Below are 22,065 nucleotides of genomic sequence, written 5' to 3' on the forward strand. Positions count from 1 at the left end.
GGGTAAGACTGTCCACTTCCCTCTTCCACCAATAATCTTATTCATCTTTGTTTTCTTTTCAAGACTCGGATCGTGTTGTAATTTACATATTTGTTCTCCATAGGTGTCAGTTAGGCAGCTGGCTGGTGTGTTTGATTTTTTCCCCTTTTCCTTCCATTTACTTTTTGTGTTCTTCACTTGATTTCCCTCACCGCTTTGACGCTACCTTGGCTAAATTTCTTTTGTTCAATGGCAAAATTGAGCCATTTTGAATGGTGTAACAGTGTTATATTTTCACCGTCTGGCCTCTGCTGAATTAAGTGGTATCAATACAGTACAAGTCAACCTGTCTGTGGATGGAGTGGATTGGGAAAGGAGTCGCTTGTTAAGACACTGAGCAGTTGGATGTAAGGAGAAGTTAAAAAGGCATTACTGATGAATATGTAAATCATGCCTAGAGGCCTCTGTACAGTACAGTATCAGTGTATCTGATAGCTGTGGTACAACGAGTCAGGGGTCAGCACTGTGCCCTTCCCTCTGTTTCCTGGATTTACTGACAGCTTTAACTAATACAATTTTTTTGGTAAAGTATACATGTAGCCATGGGGTCCCTGCGGAGCTTACAGCCAAAAACCCAATTAACTCTGGCCTTTCCACAACAGCTGTAACAACAGATTATGGAACACATTAATGTATTAGTGAAACTTGTCTGGTTTTAAATTGCGAGCACACCTCAGAGAAGCCATAGAGGAAGCGGGTTATCTCGCTAAAAGAGTTCTGAGTGGCAAACACCAACAAGGTCAAATATAGTAGAGATTATAGAGTTAGAGTGAGGTGATATTTAGAACACGAGCCAGAGTGCTGCTGAAGAGTCTCACAGTGCTGCTCTTCTCTGTATTGACAATTAGTTGATGTATCGAGAGTGTCCTGTCTCAGCCTCCTAAAGCTGTCAGTACATGAGAGGTAAATCACTACGCTGTAGAGGCACACGGCCAGCAGGAAGGAGATTTGATGGAATTTTTATACGCTGATTATGTCCACCCCCCCTTAATGCTTATTAAAGGGGATTAATCTGTATTCATATTGGAGAAAGTGCTTATCTGGAAGACGGAGGCGAGAAGCACAGCTATGCCGCCGTGTCACTCCGGCTAACATAAAAGTATTCCACAGCAGCACAGAAATGTGCCTGAGCACAGATAGGGACTTCAGAGGCCTTCCCGCTGCACAGCCTCCCCTCAACTCCACCTCCTTCTCCTGTCAGTCCTCCCTCAAACGACAGAGAATTCTCTAATGCAAGTTTGTTGGTGGTGGAACAAAGAGAAATGGCTTTAGCTATGACTGAATAAGGAATGCCAACTCTGTCTCGAGCTGTCAAAGCTATATTTTTTTCAGGCAGACCTGCAATGTTTGTTTTATCTGTGTAAAACTTTTGTGAACAGTATTTTAATTCCACTCGCTGATATTCAGATGCTTAAACCTTAATGCAGTAAATAAACTATCAACTGTTCCGGCGTGCATGCTAGACACATTTTAAACTGTTTCTTTTGTTTAAAATCCTTCAATTCTGTTCATGAGAGGGCAAATTGGATTAAGTGAGCTTAGGTAATGTTGATGATGCCTTAAAACATCCTGTCAGCAGCCTTTGTAATCTAATGTGGGAGTTTCCTCTCCCTGTCATCTCTGTTACTACGTCACCCACAGAAAAGCCCCCTCTCTCTCGCCCATGCCTGGGCTTGCAGTGGAATCAACTTGAATGAAACAGAAAAGAGAGGAGGAATGTTCAGCCTCCTTTTCTCTTTAATCTCCATCTGTGGAACAAATGAGCCAAATTACCAACAGCTCTCCTTCTCCCTCTTGAGTAAACCAGCTCTCTTTTTCCCTCTTTTTTTTTTTTTTTCCCTCATCGGTATGCGGTGATTTCCAAAACTCTTGCTGCTTTTCTGTGTTTCCTGTGATCCATTGAAGTTCTTACATGCTTAGAACTCCCGATGCTGCTTTGTCATCATGGTTGTTGAACAGAGATGAAATGGATCCTTCACAGTAGTCTCTCACTTTGAGCCGCGGAGTTTTACTAGCCACTGACATAGAGCATGGCCCTTGTTATCTATAGATCACTGTAATGGAACAGGCTACATGTATGGCTTCTGGGGAGCCCTGTTTGCTGAAGGATCAGTAACTCAACCTCGACGCTTGCAGATAGAAAACTCAACGTGATTAATGAGCCCTCTGCCTTTTCTAATCATTTTTTGGCTGAGATTTAATCACAAATCTGATAATAACTCAGCAGCAAAATAAGAAAGATGAAATGAGTTTTGCCTCTCATCAGGCATCTTGTCCTTGAGGAACACATGACGTCTCCACTTATGCAAAGCCAAGCAAAGCAGTATGCAATCCTCATCATTGCACTTTTTTTTTTTTAATTTTCATGAAAGGTATTGGACGCAGAGGGACATCTGCATCCCTTAGTGAAACCATCAACTATCTAGCCGTGTAAGAAAAAGTGAGCAGATGAAAACATAGCTGCTGAAGGGCAAACTGGACAATACTAAACAGACAATGCCTCTTATCTTAATTGTGGAAATAAATCCTGGTTGTTTACTATCTGTTATACTCGAAAACTTAATATCTGGCTTTGTCTTTTTTCCTCCATCTTTTTCCTCTGTCTTTCATTTCTGACTGTAGTGACATTCCAGAGAGTTGATGGTGGTCTGATGAGCAATGGAAGGTGAGTGTCCCTCCAGAACAAGAGAAACGCTGATCAATTTCTGAGTGCAATATCACAAGGAAATTAAAAAAAAATAATCTTTCCGCCATTATTATTTCATTTCCTTGTCCTAAGCTCTACATGTCTAACACAACCTTTTCCTCCACAGTCATGCATCAAGTCTACGGCAAGCTCCTTTTGATTCTAACGCTGATAAATGACTGATAGATTGATAGATAACCAATACCTGTTTGTGTGCCTGCCATGCAAACCGCCGTGCAAATATACATTTCTACCACATCTCCGTTCATGCATCGATAGATGAACTCATAAATCTCCTCAACAGAATTAACAGAAACAATTTAAGCAGAGAGTGCTTTTATTTTGTCATTTATCTTCCGCTGCTGGCTACAGGCAACCCACAAGCCCTCTGGAGTGATAAATTTGCCTGTCACCTTGCGTGGGCGGCTGGGATCTGAGCACATGTAATAATGTAAAAATAATTACCCAGGGGAGAGATGTGTGGAGGTACCCTGCTTGCACCCCCATACAGCCTGCTCCATTTCACTGTGTGTTGGTGAAAGAGAGAGGGGTTACAGAGACTAGGGCACATCTCAATGACACCAGTTACTGAGCCTTTGTGGGTATTCAAGAGACTCCCTTGAGAATCCCGGGCTTCTGTCTATCTACTGCTTATCACACCTGACTAGGTAAAGCCTCCAGATCTCAAACACTCAGCGTGAGATTGCCAACTAAATCTGACCCTGTGTGTCTCTGGGCTTTTGGGAATGTGTCTGTTCTGCAGTCTGGTTGCAGCGTTTTTATATTTATGCCCTTTTTTCTTTCCATTTTTTTCCCTCTCTGTGTGCGTACGCTGGATGCCACAACGGACAATTTTGCCTATATTGTTCTGTGAGCTGCCAGCATGCTCTCAATGAATTAGCCACGCTACTTGCTATGCCTTTTCTCATCTACTTTCAGCTGTAGTGTTTTTCCTTCAATTTTCCACATAAGTGGGTCTGATTCTCACCCCAGCGAATGGGATTTGAAATGTCTGTATTTGTGTTGCTCTATATTTGTCATATCTTTAGTCAGTAGCAGCGACTGCCACAATTTTCACCACACTGGAAAAGGATGCAGTCTGGAACTCTTATTCTAACATGCGCCTCTGATCCGTTAGTCACTCTAGTGCCATCAAATCCCAGATGTTGCAACTTGCCCATCTGCCCTGAGAGTGAAAATGTGTAGCAGAGTATCAGAGGAAAATGTGTTCATTTGTTACATGAGATGTTTATTGCATTAATTAGACAATAGCAAATGAAGCCGCGTCTGTTCCCAGTTTCTCATTGGCTGCTGCCAAATTGCCCTGACTGAACAATTACACTTAATCGATCACAAAATAAATGATTCATGGAAGATGAATAGGCTGCAGATTGGTAGACCTGGACGATTTGACTTTGGCTGCTCAATTGAAATTGATAAAAGCCGATAAGGGCTCATTCCTTATCCACCTGCCAATAGGGAGATGGTAATTAGGAGGTAGTAATAACTTCCTATCTTGGCACTGATCAATATTTTAGCAAAGCAGATTCCCTCCTATAGGCGGGGAGAATGGGCTGAGCATTGCAGTGAACAGGTTTCACTGACACTGTTGCTATGGAGATTCCTTTACATCCCAGGATCTGAATGCTAAATGACAGCATGTTCACTGAGAGTTAATCTAGAAAGTAATCTGTGTTTCCCATTGCTCTAAGTGTTGGCTAATGTCGAGACTTTTAATCCGAGTTCCATTCACCAGTCTGCAGGGCCATAAGCACCTGATTTATGAAGTTGCTCTGAATTAATATCTCTCACTTGGCTTATTTATGAGAAGCTCAGTGTCAGGCATCTTAGGCAGTATTTATGGTTTCCTACCCATCACAAGTAACTGAAATTTCTAACAGGAAGACGAAATGCTCCAAATCAAATTTTATCGGCCAAGGTTACCATCCATCCTACGCTGGGCAGGGATTAAAAGTTAGGTGTTGACTTTTCATTAGACGTATGACCCGGTGTCCAACCCCCACCCGCACACACAAACACACATGGAAGAAGAAATCAGTCTTATTCTAATTATCCTGAGCAGAAATACTGCTGTGTGATAAATACAAGGACGACACAGCAATTTCCACTGTCAGATTCTTGTCTTTCAAATGGTCTTTCTCTAGTGGGCTGGGGGAGGACTCGCTGGAGCACACACGACAAGTGAGACAAGTAATGGGACAAAGGCATGGTTTTTTACTTTAGGTGGTGTACATATGTGTTGTAGCCTTGCTTTAGTAAACAAAAGAGAATAATGTCCTCTTCTTTTTCAGCTGCTTGGAATTTTTAGTCTGACAGATGTTAAGCGCACGAGAGGCGGGGAGGAGGGGCAGAAAGAGGAGGTGGAGGTGTGTAAGGGGAAAATAAAGGAAAATAGGGTTAGGGAAAGATGGTATGGCAAGAGAGAATGATGGCAGCTGGGGGAACATGGCAGCTAGAAACAGAGGTAGGAAGGACGGAGAGAGATGTATTACCCCATAAAAGTGCATCTGTCTGATGCACAGCCATCAATTTGAATGACTTGTCTCCCCCGAGGGCCTGTTTTGGCATTCAGAAACCACAGCGAGGGCTCTTAGCTTGCCAGGGCTGCAGTTCATTTGGACTCCTCTCCTCTGTGGAACGGCTCCTCTCATTAGAACCTGTGGCTGAGGGAGAGACTGACTGCAGCACGCCCATTACCTGCCCTTGTCCTCAGGGCTTGACTCTCTCCCGGTCCCTCAGAGCCAACATGCCACCACACTGGAGCTAAGACAAAAAACCCCATCAGGAATGCCCGGCTGCTAACTACGATGCTCCGCAGCCTCTCAGAGCACACATATGTATCTGTACGCTGCTGTGTACAGCACTGCCGGGCACTGACAGCAGGGCATGCTGTGTTTCAGAGAAGACAGTGCCATCCGTTTCATCACATGTGGAGCTTGTCTAACTACTGCGGGGGGGTGATTTCTCAGGGAAAAATGAATACAATCAAAATACTTCAAATACTTTTGTTTACTTAAATTGTGTTTATTTTGTATCCTTCCTCTACTGAGGTAAACTAGTGATTATACATTCTTAAATTTTCTTTGCATTTTAATCAATTTCAATGCAAAGTGGGGCATGACATATCAATTAAGTGCCACATTAACAAAAGCATTTAAGGCCATCTCTCATTCTCATTTAACACCATCTGTGTTACCCACAGTAACAAGCCTCAGACGTGATTGTACAGTAAAGTGGCCCTAATGGCCTCCCAGCAGTCACCCATGACAGGTTAAAGTCTTAATGGCTGCTTTTTATGGGTCTCACCCCCTCAGGAGGGACACAACACCTGTTAAATGGAGCTGCCCTCTCCCATATGCAGGCATCCCACAAGTGGGCCGGGGCATCATGGTGGGGCTAGAGCTGAGGTTTGAAGTCTCATCAAATAAGATTTAGACTGTCTGGACATCACCACAAGGGGTTGATGGGAAAACACAGCAGAATGAACATGATATTAATGAATAAGGAAACAGTATACATGTGGGTGTCCATGTGCACTGCTGCACATGTGTGCTGAGAGCAAATGCATGCATTAGTGTCTCCACAGTGTGATTTTGCATTAATAACTCAGGGAATGTGACAAAGACACAGCAGGAGGAACAGAGAGATAAAGGGCTGTGTCTGCCTGAAGGAATTCCAACTTTGTGGGAGAAGAAATTTAGCCGCATAGTATTTTGCCCTATCTCAGGAGTGTTTCGTTAGCCCCAGTGGGTTACAGCAAGCTTATCTCACACAAACACACATTCTTGTGTACAAACTGAGATTTAAACATATGTTGGATTTTTTTTTTTTTTTTGTCTTCACATTGTCTCGCTGCTGATTGCTGTCATGTTTTTTTGTTCATTATTTCTGAATCCAGTAACATGAAGCAGAATTAAACCATGGATAATAATGTTTTTTGTTCGTTTGTTCTTTGCATAGACTCTTTGGTATTAATGTAGTTTTACATCTTATGTTTAATCCATTGTTTCATCCTGTGTTTCCGCCTAGCCGGCCAGGCCTGCTGAATGCCAGTGACCCAGGTTACCCCTGGTTAGCGGACTCTTGGCCAGCCACCAGCCTGCCTGTCAACAGCAGCTCCGGGGGACCCAATGACCTGAGTAACTTTGGCCGAGGAGGTGAGTGCCCTGGTGCTCTCACCGGTGCTTTGACAAGAGACCATAAGAGAAGAAAGATGATGGCCTGCCTTCCTTTCTGTTCTACATGAGCTACTCTTGTTCATCATGTACATATATGCATGCAAATATGCATATTCCACGTGTGTTTGGGTGTATATTTATATATCACAGCAGAGGACAGCTAGAGCATTAACAGCAGGGCCTCCACTGTCACCAGGCTGAGTAATGGCAAATAATCCAGCCTGGTGTCATGGCCCATACCTCAGAGCAAGAGAATGTGAGGCGAGAGACGGGCAGAGGAGCAGGGGGTGGATGGGTGTTTGAAAGGATGGTCTTGAGCAGCCAGTCGTGAAGGACAGGCGCAGCTTGACTGGCGCAGATGCGGACACTTCCGCCACGGCTCTACATCATCTCCCCTTCACTGGGCATGCAAACCATGCACTACGGAGAGAGCCTGCTTTCTCTTTCCCGAGCTCCACCTCTCTCTCTGCCACCCACCCTTCCTCTGTCATCACACACACATGCAGAGCAGCAGCATTATCCCTCATGTGTATGAACAGAGAAATGAGGGGAGTGAGGGAGGGGAATGAGAAAAACCTTTTAAGTGTGATTCCATAACACTCCAGGACCTCATGAACTTGAATCCCAGGTCACTCAAGGCGTGATGTACAGGGATAGTCCTCTTATCTTCATCTGCCATTTCTATTTAAATACTCCATTTATTTTAGACCACAGCTAGACTCCTCTCTTCCTCTTTTTCAGATCTCCCCACTGGGCAAGGGGATAAGACAGGCACCATGCTCTCTGATGGAGCCATCTACAGCAGCATAGACTTCACCACCAAAGCCAACTACAACAGCCCTGGCCAAACATCCCAGGCCACTCCCTACGCCACCACCCAGATCCTCCACTCCAGCAGCATCCACGAGCTGGCTGTGGACCTGCCCGAGGCCCAGTGGAAGGCCTCACTCCAGGCCAAGCAGGAGATGGCCAACCTGGGGTACTCCCTGCCTGACAAGAACTCCTGCAACAACAGTAAGTCACAGTGAGACAGTGAGTGTGCTAATGGCAATCTGTGGGGATGCTGTTGCCCTCACAAGTGTTTTTAGAGTATGTATGATAGTGAATTAACCCAGATCACAAGCCACAAATTTACAGTTGCAACAAGATGGCCATTTGGAATTGAAACTTTTCCACCAAAAGTATTTGAAGCCTTTCCAAACCCACTGCGGTTGGGAGGAGTTTGTCTTAAAAAGAATCATTTTCCCCCAGCAGACATCATCTTGGTTTCTCTCCAAGGTTGAATAAACATCTCATGAAGGAGTACTGCAGTTGAGTCATCCATCCATTTCCTTGCTGGGTTTTCATGGTGGTACCACTCCTCCTTCAGGTTCAGAGTAATTGCCAATCCATTTTAGTTTGACTAATATTTAAGAAAATAATCCACTTTAATTACTGTGGATTTGATGCAGGATTTTTTAAAGCCGGGCAGAGTTTCATACTTAAGGTGTAATGAGTGTTCTCCGCTGTGTTCTTATACATATTTATGATCTCATTTTCCAACAGTCTAAAACAGATTAATTATAGTTTTTACATATTTCTCCCTGGCATTATTTTAAGAGGTATGATTATCTATGATTATATCTCTCTGAAGGGGGCAAATATTGAATTAAAATCTCCACTATTGACTCGTTCATCCAATTTCATGAGTTGAGTTTGTGAAAGACTAGTGCGATGTTTTTCAAATCAACAACAAATCATATTTGTCCTGCAAATGTGTTGTCTGTTGCATACAAATCAAAGTGAATGAGTGGTTGAACATGTACTTCCTGTTGAATGTATGAATCCTGAATATGTCCTGCTTGCTCAATGCTCTAACTGCATGTTTGCATGTGCTTGTGCTAACTGCCAAACACCTGATGCCACTGTGATTTTTGCCCTTTAACCCCCACTGTAGCCCTCCTTTTCATTCCTGACTACCGATTGGCCGAAGGATTGTCTAATAGAATACCACACAACCAATCACAAGATTTCAGCACCACCAGCTCTCACAACAGCTCAGAGCGAAGCGGCAGTCTCTCAGGTTGGTTTACGCAGAAGAGAATCTTACAAAGCACACTGGGACTCTCTCTGGGGTTCTGCCGCTTGACTTTATGATTGACTGATGTCTTAATTGCTTTATTGATCGGTTATTTGCATGTACTAACCTGACAAGGAAATTTTTTATGAACACAGTCCCTCAACCTCACCAGAGATGCTTTGCTCACTCAGCTCCCACTGCTTACAGTGTATCACATGTAAATGCTGTAAAGTCATTTTTTTTAATTTCTATGGGGTTCTGAGTACAATAGCTACTACTGTATATAGCCATATTGTGATACTTGATAAGAGTCGACAGCTTATTGGACCATAAAGAAACAGGACATTTAAATCAGAGAGAAGGAATAATACTATGATCTCCTGACAGAATATGGCTCCAAGTGCTAATGCTGGGTTTCTGCCATTGCTGCTGGTCCTTGTAAAGGCTTTGTCTCTCACTGTGTGAGTGAGCAGACGGGAATAGGGGCAAAGGGAGTCTTTCAGACAGAGTAGACGATATATACACACACACACACACACACCATTAGAGATGCTTGGCTGGGTAAAGTGGCAAAAATACCTCCCTTTTTCCCTCTTCTCCTAATGGTGGCTGACTACACTAAAACCCATGTTCAGAGAATTACAATGTCATTTATAGGACACCAAGGCAGCCCTCTGCCTGCCTCCCCTCCACTCTCCTCTTTTATCTAGTTACAAGCCACTGCTTTAACTGGTCTCTAATTCAATGCTCTGGCACACAGTGGGCTGGAAAGAAGGATGTGAAGTGGCCATGCCTTACAGGCAGATTCTTCCCATAGACACGAAGGTTACTGAGGGCCCAGACTGGGCTTGGCACACGCTGTTATAATTTCATGAGATGAAGAGAAAACATAATTAACAAAAAAGATCCCTGCGCAGTACAATATGTCAGAAAATGTGCTTTGAATGAATGACTCAACATGTTGGGAAATACGCTTGTTCGTTTTCTTGCTGAGAGTTGGATAAGAAGATCGATACCTCTGTACACTAAATAAGCTACAGCCAGCAGCCTGTTAGCTTAGCTTAGCATAAAGACTGGAAGCAGAGGGAAACCATTAGCCTGACTGTCCAAAGGTAACAAAATCCACCTTATAGCACATAATGTCATGTCAAACCATGGCTTTTGTACGGATTAAACAAACAAGATGCAACATAGAAATTACTGAACTTCAACCTTTGGTTCATTTTGTTACCAGTGGACAGAAAAATGTTGAACTGTTTCTTTAATCAGGTTCTTATGAGTTAAGTAAGAAAGAATATAGATGCATGTCATTTGAAATATAGTAAAATATATTGTTTTCAGAAATCACCCACCGCGTGTTTGATGATAAAAATTAAGTATCTAATTAAGAGTGACAGAGATAATAAGTAAGTATTAATGGTGCCTAGACCTACTATTTTGAACAGGAGGTAAGCACTAAAAGGAGTTTTTGTATTCTATACTGTATGGTTTATACTGTGTACTTTACAACAGTGATGGAAATCTGTACAAGCTAAAATTTGGTTCAGACTTCAACCAAAGCAAACTCAGCATTTGAACAGGGGACAAGTCGAAGCTTCAGTGTCTTGCTCTCCCTCAGAGGAGATGGAGGGAATAAAGAATGTCAGGTCTGAAGGAGGAGAGCAGGATGAAAAGAAACAGAAATAGAGCAGCTTTCATGGCAGGATGGATCTCCACTGGGGACGTGAAGCTGCTCATTAAAACCTCTCTTAGTGTAGGGGAGAAAGTGGTAGCTGGTGTTTTCTGTGTTTTCTGTATCAGTTAGAGACCCAGAGGGCTCCCGCAGTCCCTCACACTCTGTGAAGCTCCGTGATTATGGGAAGTCCACGCTTGTGTGTGACATATTGTGCTCCTGCAGTCTCCATATGTGTTGCTTCTCACCTCATTATGTAACATGTCGTGGGTTTTTTTAGCAAAGAAATGATGATACATGACTTTCAGTTATTTTCATGTCCTTTTTGAGACGGTTCTCCCACTCAGAAGTTATATCTGGCTGCTCAGTCTTTCTCGAGTCTCTGCTCTGTGGCTTTCCCCCTCAGCACTGACGCACCCAATGAAAACAAAGCAAGCTCAAGGCTATGCAGCCCTGCAGTTATAGGCTGGGAGCGCCCAAACCTTGCGTATAAATACCCAACGCTGAATCTATATTTAGTATGAGTTTCCCTTTGAAGAGAGGCCCAGTTTTGTCAGAGGAGATGGGTTCGCTGTGTAATTCCTGTATAGCTCCTAGCCACAGCCTCTCTCTGTATTTTTCATATTTGGGGTGAGCTGTTGTAATTCCAGTGCCAGACCATCCTTCCCTAGAAGAGGCTCATTTACAATATTGATGGCTGGTCTTGTGTGGATGGACTAAGGATGATTGAACAATCACGTCAGCTCACCATTTATTGGTAAAAGTTAAGCGTCGCCCAGAGGTACGATTAGGAAACCCAATTACTTTCAGACTATACTTACGCTGTGGTGCCGCCTGCCTTGGGCTTACAGTTGTTTCTTTTATTACTTCCATTCTTTATTAATCTTATTCTGACACCTCTTCTGTCTCCTCAAGCCTGATATTTCCTCTCCTGCCCAGCATTTTTACCACGCTCATCTTTGAAATGCTTTTGTTTTTCTTGCTGGTAAAAGACTTATAATGGCAACATTATCAGACTCTTCTGGACTCAAAGCATTTTGCACAGTTTTTTTATTTCTCTGCCATCTGGTGTCCATAAAATCAATAGCAGTGTACCTCATTGCTTCTGTGCTGTATGTGTCTTTCGATGACAGTGATCCACTTTTTGCCGTGCCTCAGTCAAGGCAGTTTATTAGATTACATTAGAGTGCACAGTGTTATGTTGCACAAGATGCAGTATTGGCAGCTTTTTTGTGGCACTGGGAAAAGTGATTACAGGCCTTTGGCAGCGAAGGCTAACCAACAGATGACAGATACAAATGTGTTCAAGAGAGTTTCCCAAAGATGGCTGTCACTAGTCTGTGTGGCTGGTGACGTCAGTTTGAGGTATTTCCTGGATAGAGATTTAAGAGGCACTGCAGCCTGCCACAGATGGATTTATATATGCAAATGCTGTACAGTATGTCTCCCTGGTTCCCTTTCATGTGCACATCTCAGAAACATGAGAGAAAAGTCATACATTAATAAACCTCCATGCTCAAAAGTTAATGGTATAGGATTACACAACATGGAGACGCTATGCAGTGTGTGATGGACTTGATAGAAATAGTGAGGCAATATGAGATGCAAGAAGATGAAAACTAGAGTCTACGTGTATCAGTTTGACCAAGTATAGATTTTGTACTGAATTGAGGTACCACTCAATCTTGGCATGATTTGTTTTCAGTATTTCAGAATACTGCCTATATTGAGAGACTAAAATCTTGTGTTGGAGCAAAAATTATTGACTTGCCACCTCTATGTACAAACTTAACATCGCAATTTACCCTTGAAAGACACCTTGCACACAATAGATGAAACAGCTGTGACTTATCTCAGCTTTCTGTATGAATTAATCTTATCTTTTGTCATATTGGCATCCTTTCTCACCCAAGTATTTAAGCAATGACGTTCAGAATATGATATACCAAAGTAGTTGTAGTACCATTTAGCACCTTTTATTAGTTGCTTTTAATGGATATTTTTTATGTATATGTTAGGCAGACCTGAAAAAATGATTAGTCACTTCCTCAGCAGAAAAATTGTCTACAATTTTAGGTTTAGGTCATTTTTTCTAACACAAATGCAGAACACCCCCTATCACTTGTGAGAATATGCTACTTGTCTTTGTCCTTTTTGATAGTAAACTAAATATCTTGAACTTTAGGAAATTGTGACATTTTTTACTAAATATGTAGTTTGTGTTTTTGTTGATAAGCTTCAGAACAAACTGGGCTTGTATTTTCAGTTGTATGTTGACGTAACCAGAGTAAGAGTTTATTTTCCACCGTTTTCCACTGTGTGTATTCTGTATATACCTCAACTCAAAAACACATTTGGGAAGTCAAATATGTTTTGGAGGAAAAAAAGCTTTCTTTCACAGTGATCAAATCGTATAAAAGCCGGTATTGACCTGGCTGGCAGATTTATAAAGATGGATGGGACAGAGGAGAATCTGGTGTTGGAGGGATATGAGTTGAAATGGATGGGGTTAGCGGCTCTCCGGTGTAATAAAAGAAATGAAAGTAGTAATAGACTCTCAGTGAATTCCATTAGGGACACACTGACACTACACAAGCCATTCATTATGATGATGCTGTGAAGTGAGATATTTCATTGTGGAACCCAAAGCCTAGTGTTAAAGGGGACACTGAGGGATGGGTGGAGCACAAAGGTCTGCCTCTGCCTCGTTTACTGCCGTTCTCTCCTGTTTCTATGGAGATTTGAGTCTTTTCAGCCAATTAATCAATGGAAGCATGCTTTTCATCAGGCAACCTTGAGCTTTTCAGCCAAAGCACTGACAGGCAGGAGCCCATTGAAATGTTGTGTTTGAAATTTTGTATGATTTTCCAAGGGTGTGTTGAAACGAGTCCAAGGATCTGTAATCTAGGTAGCACTTTTGAATTAAATTGAGCCCCTTTAAATTTCTCCATTGTCACGGCAAAAGCAGCTACCGTAATTTGCAATGCTACCCCACTGTGTATTAGTTTTTAATTGATTTTGTTTTACAATCTAATTTTCAATGATTGTGGCTCTTAAATACATCCCTTCCTTTTGTAGGTGGGAAGGGAGGAAAGAAGAAGAAGACCAAGGCTGGCTCCAAACCCAGTAAAGCCAATGGGTCCAACTGGGCCAATGTCCCCCTGCCCCCTCCCCCTGTACACCCCCTCCCTGGCACCGAGATGGACCATTATCCCAATGAGCATCATGAAGGAGGAGGGTATGTCCACGAGTGATGTGAACAAATATGAATATATTGTTCAGATATGAGCAGATGATGCACTCTGTACGTATATGAAAACATATTTGTGCAGTAGTGTTTTATTATTTTGCTGAGTACAGGATTAAACTTTTTATTTCGTGATCAGATATTGAAGTCTGGCACTTGGCGCAACTTGAAAGAATACATGAAGCTCAAATCAAAAGTGCATGCAAAATAAGCTTTCCAGATTTTTGTCAATACCTTTCTCATTTATTTTCATAGACACTTCGAGCCAATTCAATTTTCATCTGGACCTCCTCCCATTATATACACAACCTCCAGTTTAAAAACAAATCATGCAATACAGTCCAATTCAATTCTGACTCACGTATTTCCACCCAGGCCATTAAAGGTTACACAGCTTTTATTTAGGCTTAATTTAGCCTCCCTTTTAGATTTTTTAAAACTGTTTTCAGACGCAGAATACTGTAAAATAGCAGTACAAAACAATTGAATGTAGAAGATGAAGAAGGATTTTATAATAATATAATTGCTACCTCTGTTGTAGATGCACTTGAGCTTTCATATTACTGTCATTCTATGTTTTCCCCTCTGACTACATCAGCCGTACAGAATCTATGAGCAACACCGCGCATTTCTGTGTGTAATAACAGGCTTCAGCTCTGTTTTCTCTGCTGCTAATTACCGTACAACTGTACATCTGGAGAAGAGTGAAGGATCAATGTGTGTAGTCTCCACAGGCAGTCAGATATACACACACACACACACTCACTTACACAGGCTCTCACACAAAGACTCATATACAGATGGCTGCAGATCAAACTATCTGCCGATCCTGTCTTCAATCTATGGGATGGCTCCATGACTTGAAAATAAATGAAGGGGAAGTAAAACAATGTTCGAGCAGTCTCCTGCTGCTACTGGCTCGTAGACACACAGATGGTTTCAGATTAATCTATTTGCTGAATTCCACAGAGGAGAAAAAGTCATAATTGCATTGTTTCATAAGGAAAGATGCGAGACAAACAGAGTGGGAGATTTCCACCAGCAGATTGTTATCCATCTCTGAGTCTGAAGTAGATGTAAAAAGCTGCCAGAGTCCTTATATGTGTTTGACGCAGTACCAATCTCCTTTTTGTCTGTATATACATTAATTACACGACTTTTTAAGATCAGCTGACACATTTTTATATTTCATTTAGTGTAGTGAAGTCAACAGAAGCTCAGACATACTCCACTGTGGGCTCAAAGTGACAGAAGCTTTTCTCAGTGTTAGTGTGTGTCTCTCTCTTTGGTCCAGTAGGTGCGATGTCCTCTCATTCCCATTTCCAATCTGGGAGAGTCATCTGCTTTAATAGGCTGTCTGGCAAATGAAGAGTCCTGTGCACTGTAAATCTGAGGCTGCTCTTAATGGCAGCAGATTAAAACAGTTATGTCCTATGGAGTGTGCACTGACAAATTTCTTTAATGAACATTTTCTTTATGACTAGTATTATTTCAGCATGTATAAGCACAGCTATGAGGAAGTGAAGCCTGACTACCTCCATAATTCTACTCAGGACTGTCGTATAACAAATTCCAACAAAAGTTGGACAAGGTCACAAAGCTCTAATCCTTGCACATAAGAATTTCTCATTAAATGTTTATATTATTACATTGTATGCTACTCCTTCCCTTTGCAGTAACCTTTTATATTTATAGACATCGGCAGTATCACACACCTTATTGTAGTTCAGCTTCTGTCCATATGTTTTTGTCCCATTTTCTTCTCTTATTATGAGCTGAAATCTAGATGATCAGAGTAGAGCTGAAGTAATTAGCTGATTAATCATTTAGTCGATTGACAGTAAATTTTTGTCATATGTGATTTTGTCATACGTGTATGAAAGCATACTTAAGATGGGTTGGGTTTTGGAGTTTTGACTGTTGACTCTTGGACACTGAGAGAATAAACTGTAGATTAATCATTAATAAAAAATATTGCAACCCCAGATCAGACTAAAGATTGCACACACAGTTCCACTTATCGACTGTGAGAACGTTTGTGTGAGTAAACGTCTCTTCTCATGTCAGGTATGAGAGCGATGGCTGGGGTCCGCCCATGCCCGTGCAGACCTATCTCCACCAGGGCATGGAGGATGAGCTGGAGGAAGAGGAGGAGAGGGTTCCCACCCCGCCCATCCGAGGGGTCGCCTCTTCCCCAGCTGCGGTGTCGTTTGGACAGCAGTCCACAGCCACCCTCACCCCTTCCCCCCGGGACGAGATGCAGCCCATGCTCCAGGCCCATTTGGATGAACTGACCAGAGCGTACCAAATGGACATGGCAAAGCAGACATGGTAAACGCTGCAGTATTAAAACTTACTGTAGTTAAAGGACATTCTTTGAATATGCAATTATCTCATTTACATCTGTCTGTAAAGATGTATTGCTATAATTTATAACATGTGTTGTTGTCATTTAAAAATGTTTACTGTACGTTGTGCGTGTATCGCAGCCAGGATATATTTTGGTCCCGCAGTATTCTTCCTGTCAACTGTGTGTGCAGTGGAGATAAACCCATTAATCATTTTATTTTAATGGGCCCATGCTACCACTTAGGCGACTACTGTATTTTCTTCACTCTGAGAGACACAGTTTCTTACCCACGGTTGTTTACTCCCCCCACACCCATACGGCACATTCCATTGTTGTTGTGCTCATGCAAGTCAGATGAAGGCCATGCTTCATTCTGTCGGCAACGCAGAGAGAATGAGAGACTGCCGTTCATTCATAATAGTGAAGTGGGGGGAGACAGGAAAGCCTTGTCAGGAAGGAGATGTCATGTTACCCGGTAATGACTATGTTGGTTAGAGAGCATCTCTGACAACACCAGAGGGCCAGTAATTACAACCAATTCCCACTGCAAAACGCGTAAAAGACATTGCTCTCCTCAAACAAACGTGGCTGTCAGCAGAGTGGGCTGCCACTGAGGTGACAGCCATGTGTCGACAGGCCTGGGGAGCGTGCCTTTGTACCATCTACAGCAGCAATTAGTGGGTCATTGTGTTGGCATGCAAGCGGCACTGTAGAATTAGTGGAATTTTCCAAATTTATTCAGCACTTCACATATGAAAGAGGTCTCTAAAATTAGCTCCGCATACATCCTTATTTTTTCACCGTTCTGTGGCATAGAAACTACTGAATATTCCCATCACTCCCTCTATATTCATCATTCCTCCGCATTCCTTCATAAATACTGTAGAACATATGTAAATTCCAGTAGAGTGATGTGTATGTGTAATATGTACGAACGTCTCTTCCTCCCTCTCCCAGGCACATGCAGGTAGGCTCGCTTCCTCCCCAGGCTCCGGCTCCTCCAGTGGGCTACGTGTCGAGCACAATGGTTTCTGACCTGGAGACGGACCTGCCCGATGAGGACGACGAGGAGGAGGAAGAGGAGGAGGATGAAGGCTACGGAGCCAGGCATCCCCGCGGTATTGAGCACACACCAGGGTCTAGCATGGACAACCTGGACAGCTCTTTAACAGGTTAGGCCATTTTGAAGTGAATTGTGGATATTGGGGCTCTTCTTCGTTGGTGCACATATGTTAACGGTGTTGTAATTCCTTTTGTGCGATACATTGGTATATATCTGTACAATTGTTCTGTTATTTTATACAGTGATAACCATAGTTGCACTATGTTCTAATGACTCTGAATGGGAAAACATTCAGCTCCCATTGTCGTTACAGCTTGTCTTACAGTTAATGGATTGTTGTTCATGACATGTTCGTAATCAGTCTGCTATGCGTACATTTTTATGTGAACATGCTTACTGAGTGTCCCTTAATCAAGTTTTTTAAGCACTTTTGGCAGACTCCGGGGAATTATAATTATCATTTCCGAAAAGAGATAAGAACATCCATGAATTTTAAACAGGATAGCGAGAGGGAAATTAAGAGGAGGGAGAGGCATGGCGAGCAGGGGAGAGTGACTGTGATTTAACTCGTGCACAGCGCCGGAGCCAGCACCACCCATATCTTCCCGAGGAGATTTGAAATAAATTTCACGTGCGGCATATTCCATTCCAGACTAGAGGCACCATTTCCATTTTTACAACTCACTGAAAACTTTTACAGCCGTCTGTCAGGGGGACGTATGAAGGGCATGACATTGCAGCGGCAGAGCTGCGTTCTGGACTGCTGCTCTCACACTGACCAGACCGCACTATCCATCTGTAAACTAGAGGGTAAAACATTAAAAAATGTGTGGCGTTTTGCTATCACGCACTAAAGGGACAAGCTTTGATGCTGTGTAGTGTAGCCCCGTGACACTGTGTATCTATCAGGCCCTCCAATAAAGTCTGCTTAATCCTAAAAAATAAAATCTATACTGGGAAATTTATGGGTGGAAAGAAACAGAGAGCAAGCAGAAAATACACTGTATCTGAAGGTAGAGGAGCTGAGCCAGCTGAGGGTGGAAGCATGAGAATAAGAGGGTTGACAGCGCTGCTTGTTGGTCTACCCCGTCAGTGGCAGCCCTAAAGAGTAGTTTTCCATACGATGATGGAACAGTGGTTTTGGTAATGCTGACACATGCTACTGCTGATGTATTTGGAGGAATATAAAGCAGCAACTGGGCTCTAATCTACTGCATCTCTCCTCCACTGTATTACTTTGAAGACAGCACTATTTCTTCTTATCTCTTCGCAAGTCTGCCTCGCACCCCCTCGTTTGACAACACAGACACGGTCCCAGCTCCAGGGTTAGCGGGAGGGAGAGAGGGAGGATAGGGGAAGCCGCCGAGATTTATTGTGACCACTATTTTGAGGCTGCGCAAGTCGGGGAGGGTGGGAGTGAGATTCGAGCCTCGCTTGATAGATTTGTCATTGTTTTAATAATATGGAAATAGGTCTGTTTTCATAATGTTACACCAAAGGCCAGTAAATCAAACATTTTCACTGATGCCCCAGAAAAAAAAACATAAAACACCATCCTTCTCCTTGGGGACCATTTTTCATGAGCAGATTGTCTGCACAGACTTTCCAACGTGTTATTCTATGCTCTGAGATAATGCAACACATTTTTTAGGTCGATAAATGTAAATCCTTATGTTGTGCAGGGTATTGAAAAGCCATGTCACGGTTGAGCCAGAGAGATGAAGTGAACACACAGGTATTACCTGGCTTTGCGTGTAGGCGCTATAGGTCGTGTGAAGCTGAGGTGTGGTAGCAGTGAGGCTGTTATGCTTACAATGAGCTGAAAGCTGGGCTGTTCTGGCCGATTACTCGCTCGTAAAGCCTTGCCAGGTTTGTGAGGAGCGGGGTCACGTCTCCTGACGGCAGGTAGAGACGCCTGCTCGTCAGGGGGAATGATTTTCCTGCTTAACGACATGCAGATTAGGGCTTCCGTCTGTATAAATCAGTTTTAGTGGCAGGAGGGACCTGGCCTGGCTTTTACTGTCCCCCAACCATCTCCCGTTTACTGGCCTTGCTCTATCAGTGCGTGGAGCACAGGAGGTGTCAGCCAGTGGATTTTAGAGTACATGGCTTGGCCCATTGCTCTGGTTCAAGACACGATAAAATGACAGAGCCGTAGTGCAAACCTTGGTCAGGAGCTGCAGAAAAAAAAAATCCACGTTTCTAGGGCAAAATGGAAACTAGATTGAATTTTTTATCAAATTATATTACAATGATCACAGTTTGATTGGACTGCTATTTCTGAGAATAGAAGTGCTCCAGAGGTTCAGCAGAGAAAGTGGCAGTTAGTGCAACTGAAAAGTCATTCTGTGATGTGATTTGCTGAGGCAGTGTTCCTTCGCTGAGCCGGAGGAGTTGGAAGCTTCAGTGCTTTGGCTGGCACTGCCTATACTTCAATATCTGCTCTATTCTTTGTGGGAGGATTGGACCCAGCGGAATTGCTGTCTTTCTTTCTTAGAGAAAAACTCTTAGAAAAGAATTTCAAAGAAAATAGCTCGGCAAGATGGAGGGCTCGAAGTAGTTACTGCCTTGGATTTCAGTTAGCGCTGTAAAAATGGGTTGTGTAAGGGGTTCTCTACCTAATGCAAGCTTATATTTTATAGAAGTTTCCATTAATCTGAGAGAATTTTACTGCAATAGGAGCGAAAAGCTGTTGCAACTTTAGCTGTCGTAGGTGCAATTCCCTGAAGTCACACCCGGTGACTGAGTAACCACCTCTTTGAGACGTATGGTTAAAGATGAAGAGACTCGCAGATGGGGAAGCTGGAAATCTCTTTGAAGGGGTTTTCCCAGCGTATCTGGATAAATAAACCACAATCACATGACCAAGTCTTGTGCATAATTTTAAATGTGTATTGTATTGCGAAAGGAAATACCAGCCGAGAGACCAAACGCTTACTACTGCAGCTGAAATAAGTGTGAGTGGTCTGAACTCTGCCAACCTTCCTGGCCAGGATTATGCTACCTTTTGTATCACACTGACCTTTTAATAAGTCCTGCTGCTAACTTTTTGTCCCCATCGCACCCCGTACAACCTTTACCCTCACACCTCCCCGGCTCTCTGTTCCACCAGTCTGTTCAATCACATCACTCTTGTGTTCTGTGTGAGGGAGGGATGGAGTGTGTGAGCAGAGCACTTGGGTTTGTGCCACTTGAGCAAAGTCTGCCAAACCAGTCCCACTGAAAGCTGTCACATTAGCCGACTGTTCTCTGTGTTTTTGCTTGCCAAAGTGGCATATTTTTATTGGCGCGCTGATACTTTTTATATTTAAAGTGCTGGCCTGGCTTTTATGTGAAGAAAAAAAAATATCAAAGCATGAAGAAACACTTACAGCAGCACAGATATAGAAGCTGAAAGTCTTAAGATATGTACACATCTTATCTATGTTTGCACATTCAGTCGTGTGGAATACACAGGTATGTTTCAGTCTACGGTATTGATTTAATCTCCTATATTTTAATCATCTTTAACGGAACATATAGTATATGAGTATATATATGAAAAGAGGTGTTTATGCTAATTTTATGTTCAGATTCTCTGTTTTCTTTAAATTATACCACCTTTCAGACAGTGGTGGCTGTGCATTTGTCAACAGGAATAAAAAAGAAATCTGCGTGTGTATACCACCAGGTGTTTGATTCAATACAATGTTTTGTGAGATGCTTCATCTGTGTCACCTGAGGCAGTTTTGTAGCTAACTCGGCTCTGCGCAGGTGTGCTCATTGTTCTCTATCAAAAGAAGAGCAAAATCAGTTGATGCAAGTCCTGCTGTTCCACTGTCTACATTGTGGTGTGCGTGTGTGCGCGTACGTGTGTGTGTGTGTGCACAATGTATGTTCTGCGTGTGTTTGTACTGGATGAAAGAGGACAGGCCAGGACAGAATGACTGCACAAAAGCGCTCACCTGCAAGAACAAAAATGCCCTGCAGCAAATATGAAATCGTTTAAGTGTGGGATGTTAATATTGTAAATACATTCATCCATCTGAATGAGAAATCACAGCACCTATGTTCAAAATGTCAGATAATGTGCCCTCCGAGCTGGAAGAGTATGAACGTGATATGGCTGAATTTGAGCGGTGTGAAGCAAAAAGTCAGTCACACTTGCAGTCGAACGCACTCAGTCACACGTTTGCTGAAAACCTGCGGTGTTCCACAGGTTCCATGGTGAATGGGTGGGGCTCAGCCTCGGAGGATGACCGTAATTTCTCCAGCCATAGGTCCAGTTTGGGCAGTTCGTCCGATGGCTCCATCTTTACCCACTGCAGCTTTGCCCAGGCCCTGGTGGCCGCTGCAGACAAGGCAGGCTACCGCCTGGAGGGCACTAGCCTCAGCAAGAGAGGTTGGTGTGTGGAGACCGGCCATCCACTGCGGGACTGGAACTTGATGATTTGTTCCTTTCTGCTCTGATTCCTCCTCCTGTCATCCATCGGCTCATGTTTTCCCCTTAACGTTGGCTTGAGATTTCCTCTCTGCTGCTTGCGGACGCTGTGCCAGGGTTGTGCATGGCAACTGTTGTACATGGCTGGACTCTCCTTGTCCTTAATTTTAACTCAGCTCCTCTATAACTCATCTGGCTTCGCACTCTGGTTTTCCTGGGTTCAATGAGTAATAAATGGGTGATATGTTATACTTATAACAATGACCTTTTACAGGCTTTTAGCAGACTGCTTTCTCTTCTAATGAAAACCGTTGGCTTCTGATAGGTTTT

General features: G+C 43.0%; 1 protein-coding gene across 9 annotated transcripts in view; it reads left to right on the forward strand.

Moving 5' to 3' along the window:
• The window catches only part of robo2 (roundabout, axon guidance receptor, homolog 2 (Drosophila)), a 250,140-nt gene that overhangs the window by 224,403 nt on the left and 3,672 nt on the right, over positions 1-22,065 (forward strand). For 6 of the 9 annotated variants that reach the window (XM_076734797.1, XM_076734799.1, XM_076734798.1 and 3 more), the window contains 7 exons: positions 2,662-2,704; positions 6,776-6,903; positions 7,666-7,938; positions 8,861-8,986; positions 13,734-13,893; positions 15,970-16,233; positions 17,210-17,424. In XM_076734797.1, coding sequence (XP_076590912.1) covers positions 2,662-2,704; positions 6,776-6,903; positions 7,666-7,938; positions 8,861-8,986; positions 13,734-13,893; positions 15,970-16,233; positions 17,210-17,424 — 1,209 coding nt within the window. The remainder of the gene's footprint in view (positions 1-2,661; positions 2,705-6,775; positions 6,904-7,665; positions 7,939-8,860; positions 8,987-13,733; positions 13,894-15,969; positions 16,234-17,209; positions 17,425-22,065) is intronic. The other 3 variants (XM_076734804.1, XM_076734805.1, XM_076734806.1) reach the window with 1 other exon arrangement.

Source organism: Chaetodon auriga, chromosome 7 (genome assembly GCF_051107435.1).
Source record: "Chaetodon auriga isolate fChaAug3 chromosome 7, fChaAug3.hap1, whole genome shotgun sequence".
NCBI classification, from domain to species: Eukaryota; Metazoa; Chordata; class Actinopteri; order Chaetodontiformes; family Chaetodontidae; genus Chaetodon; species Chaetodon auriga.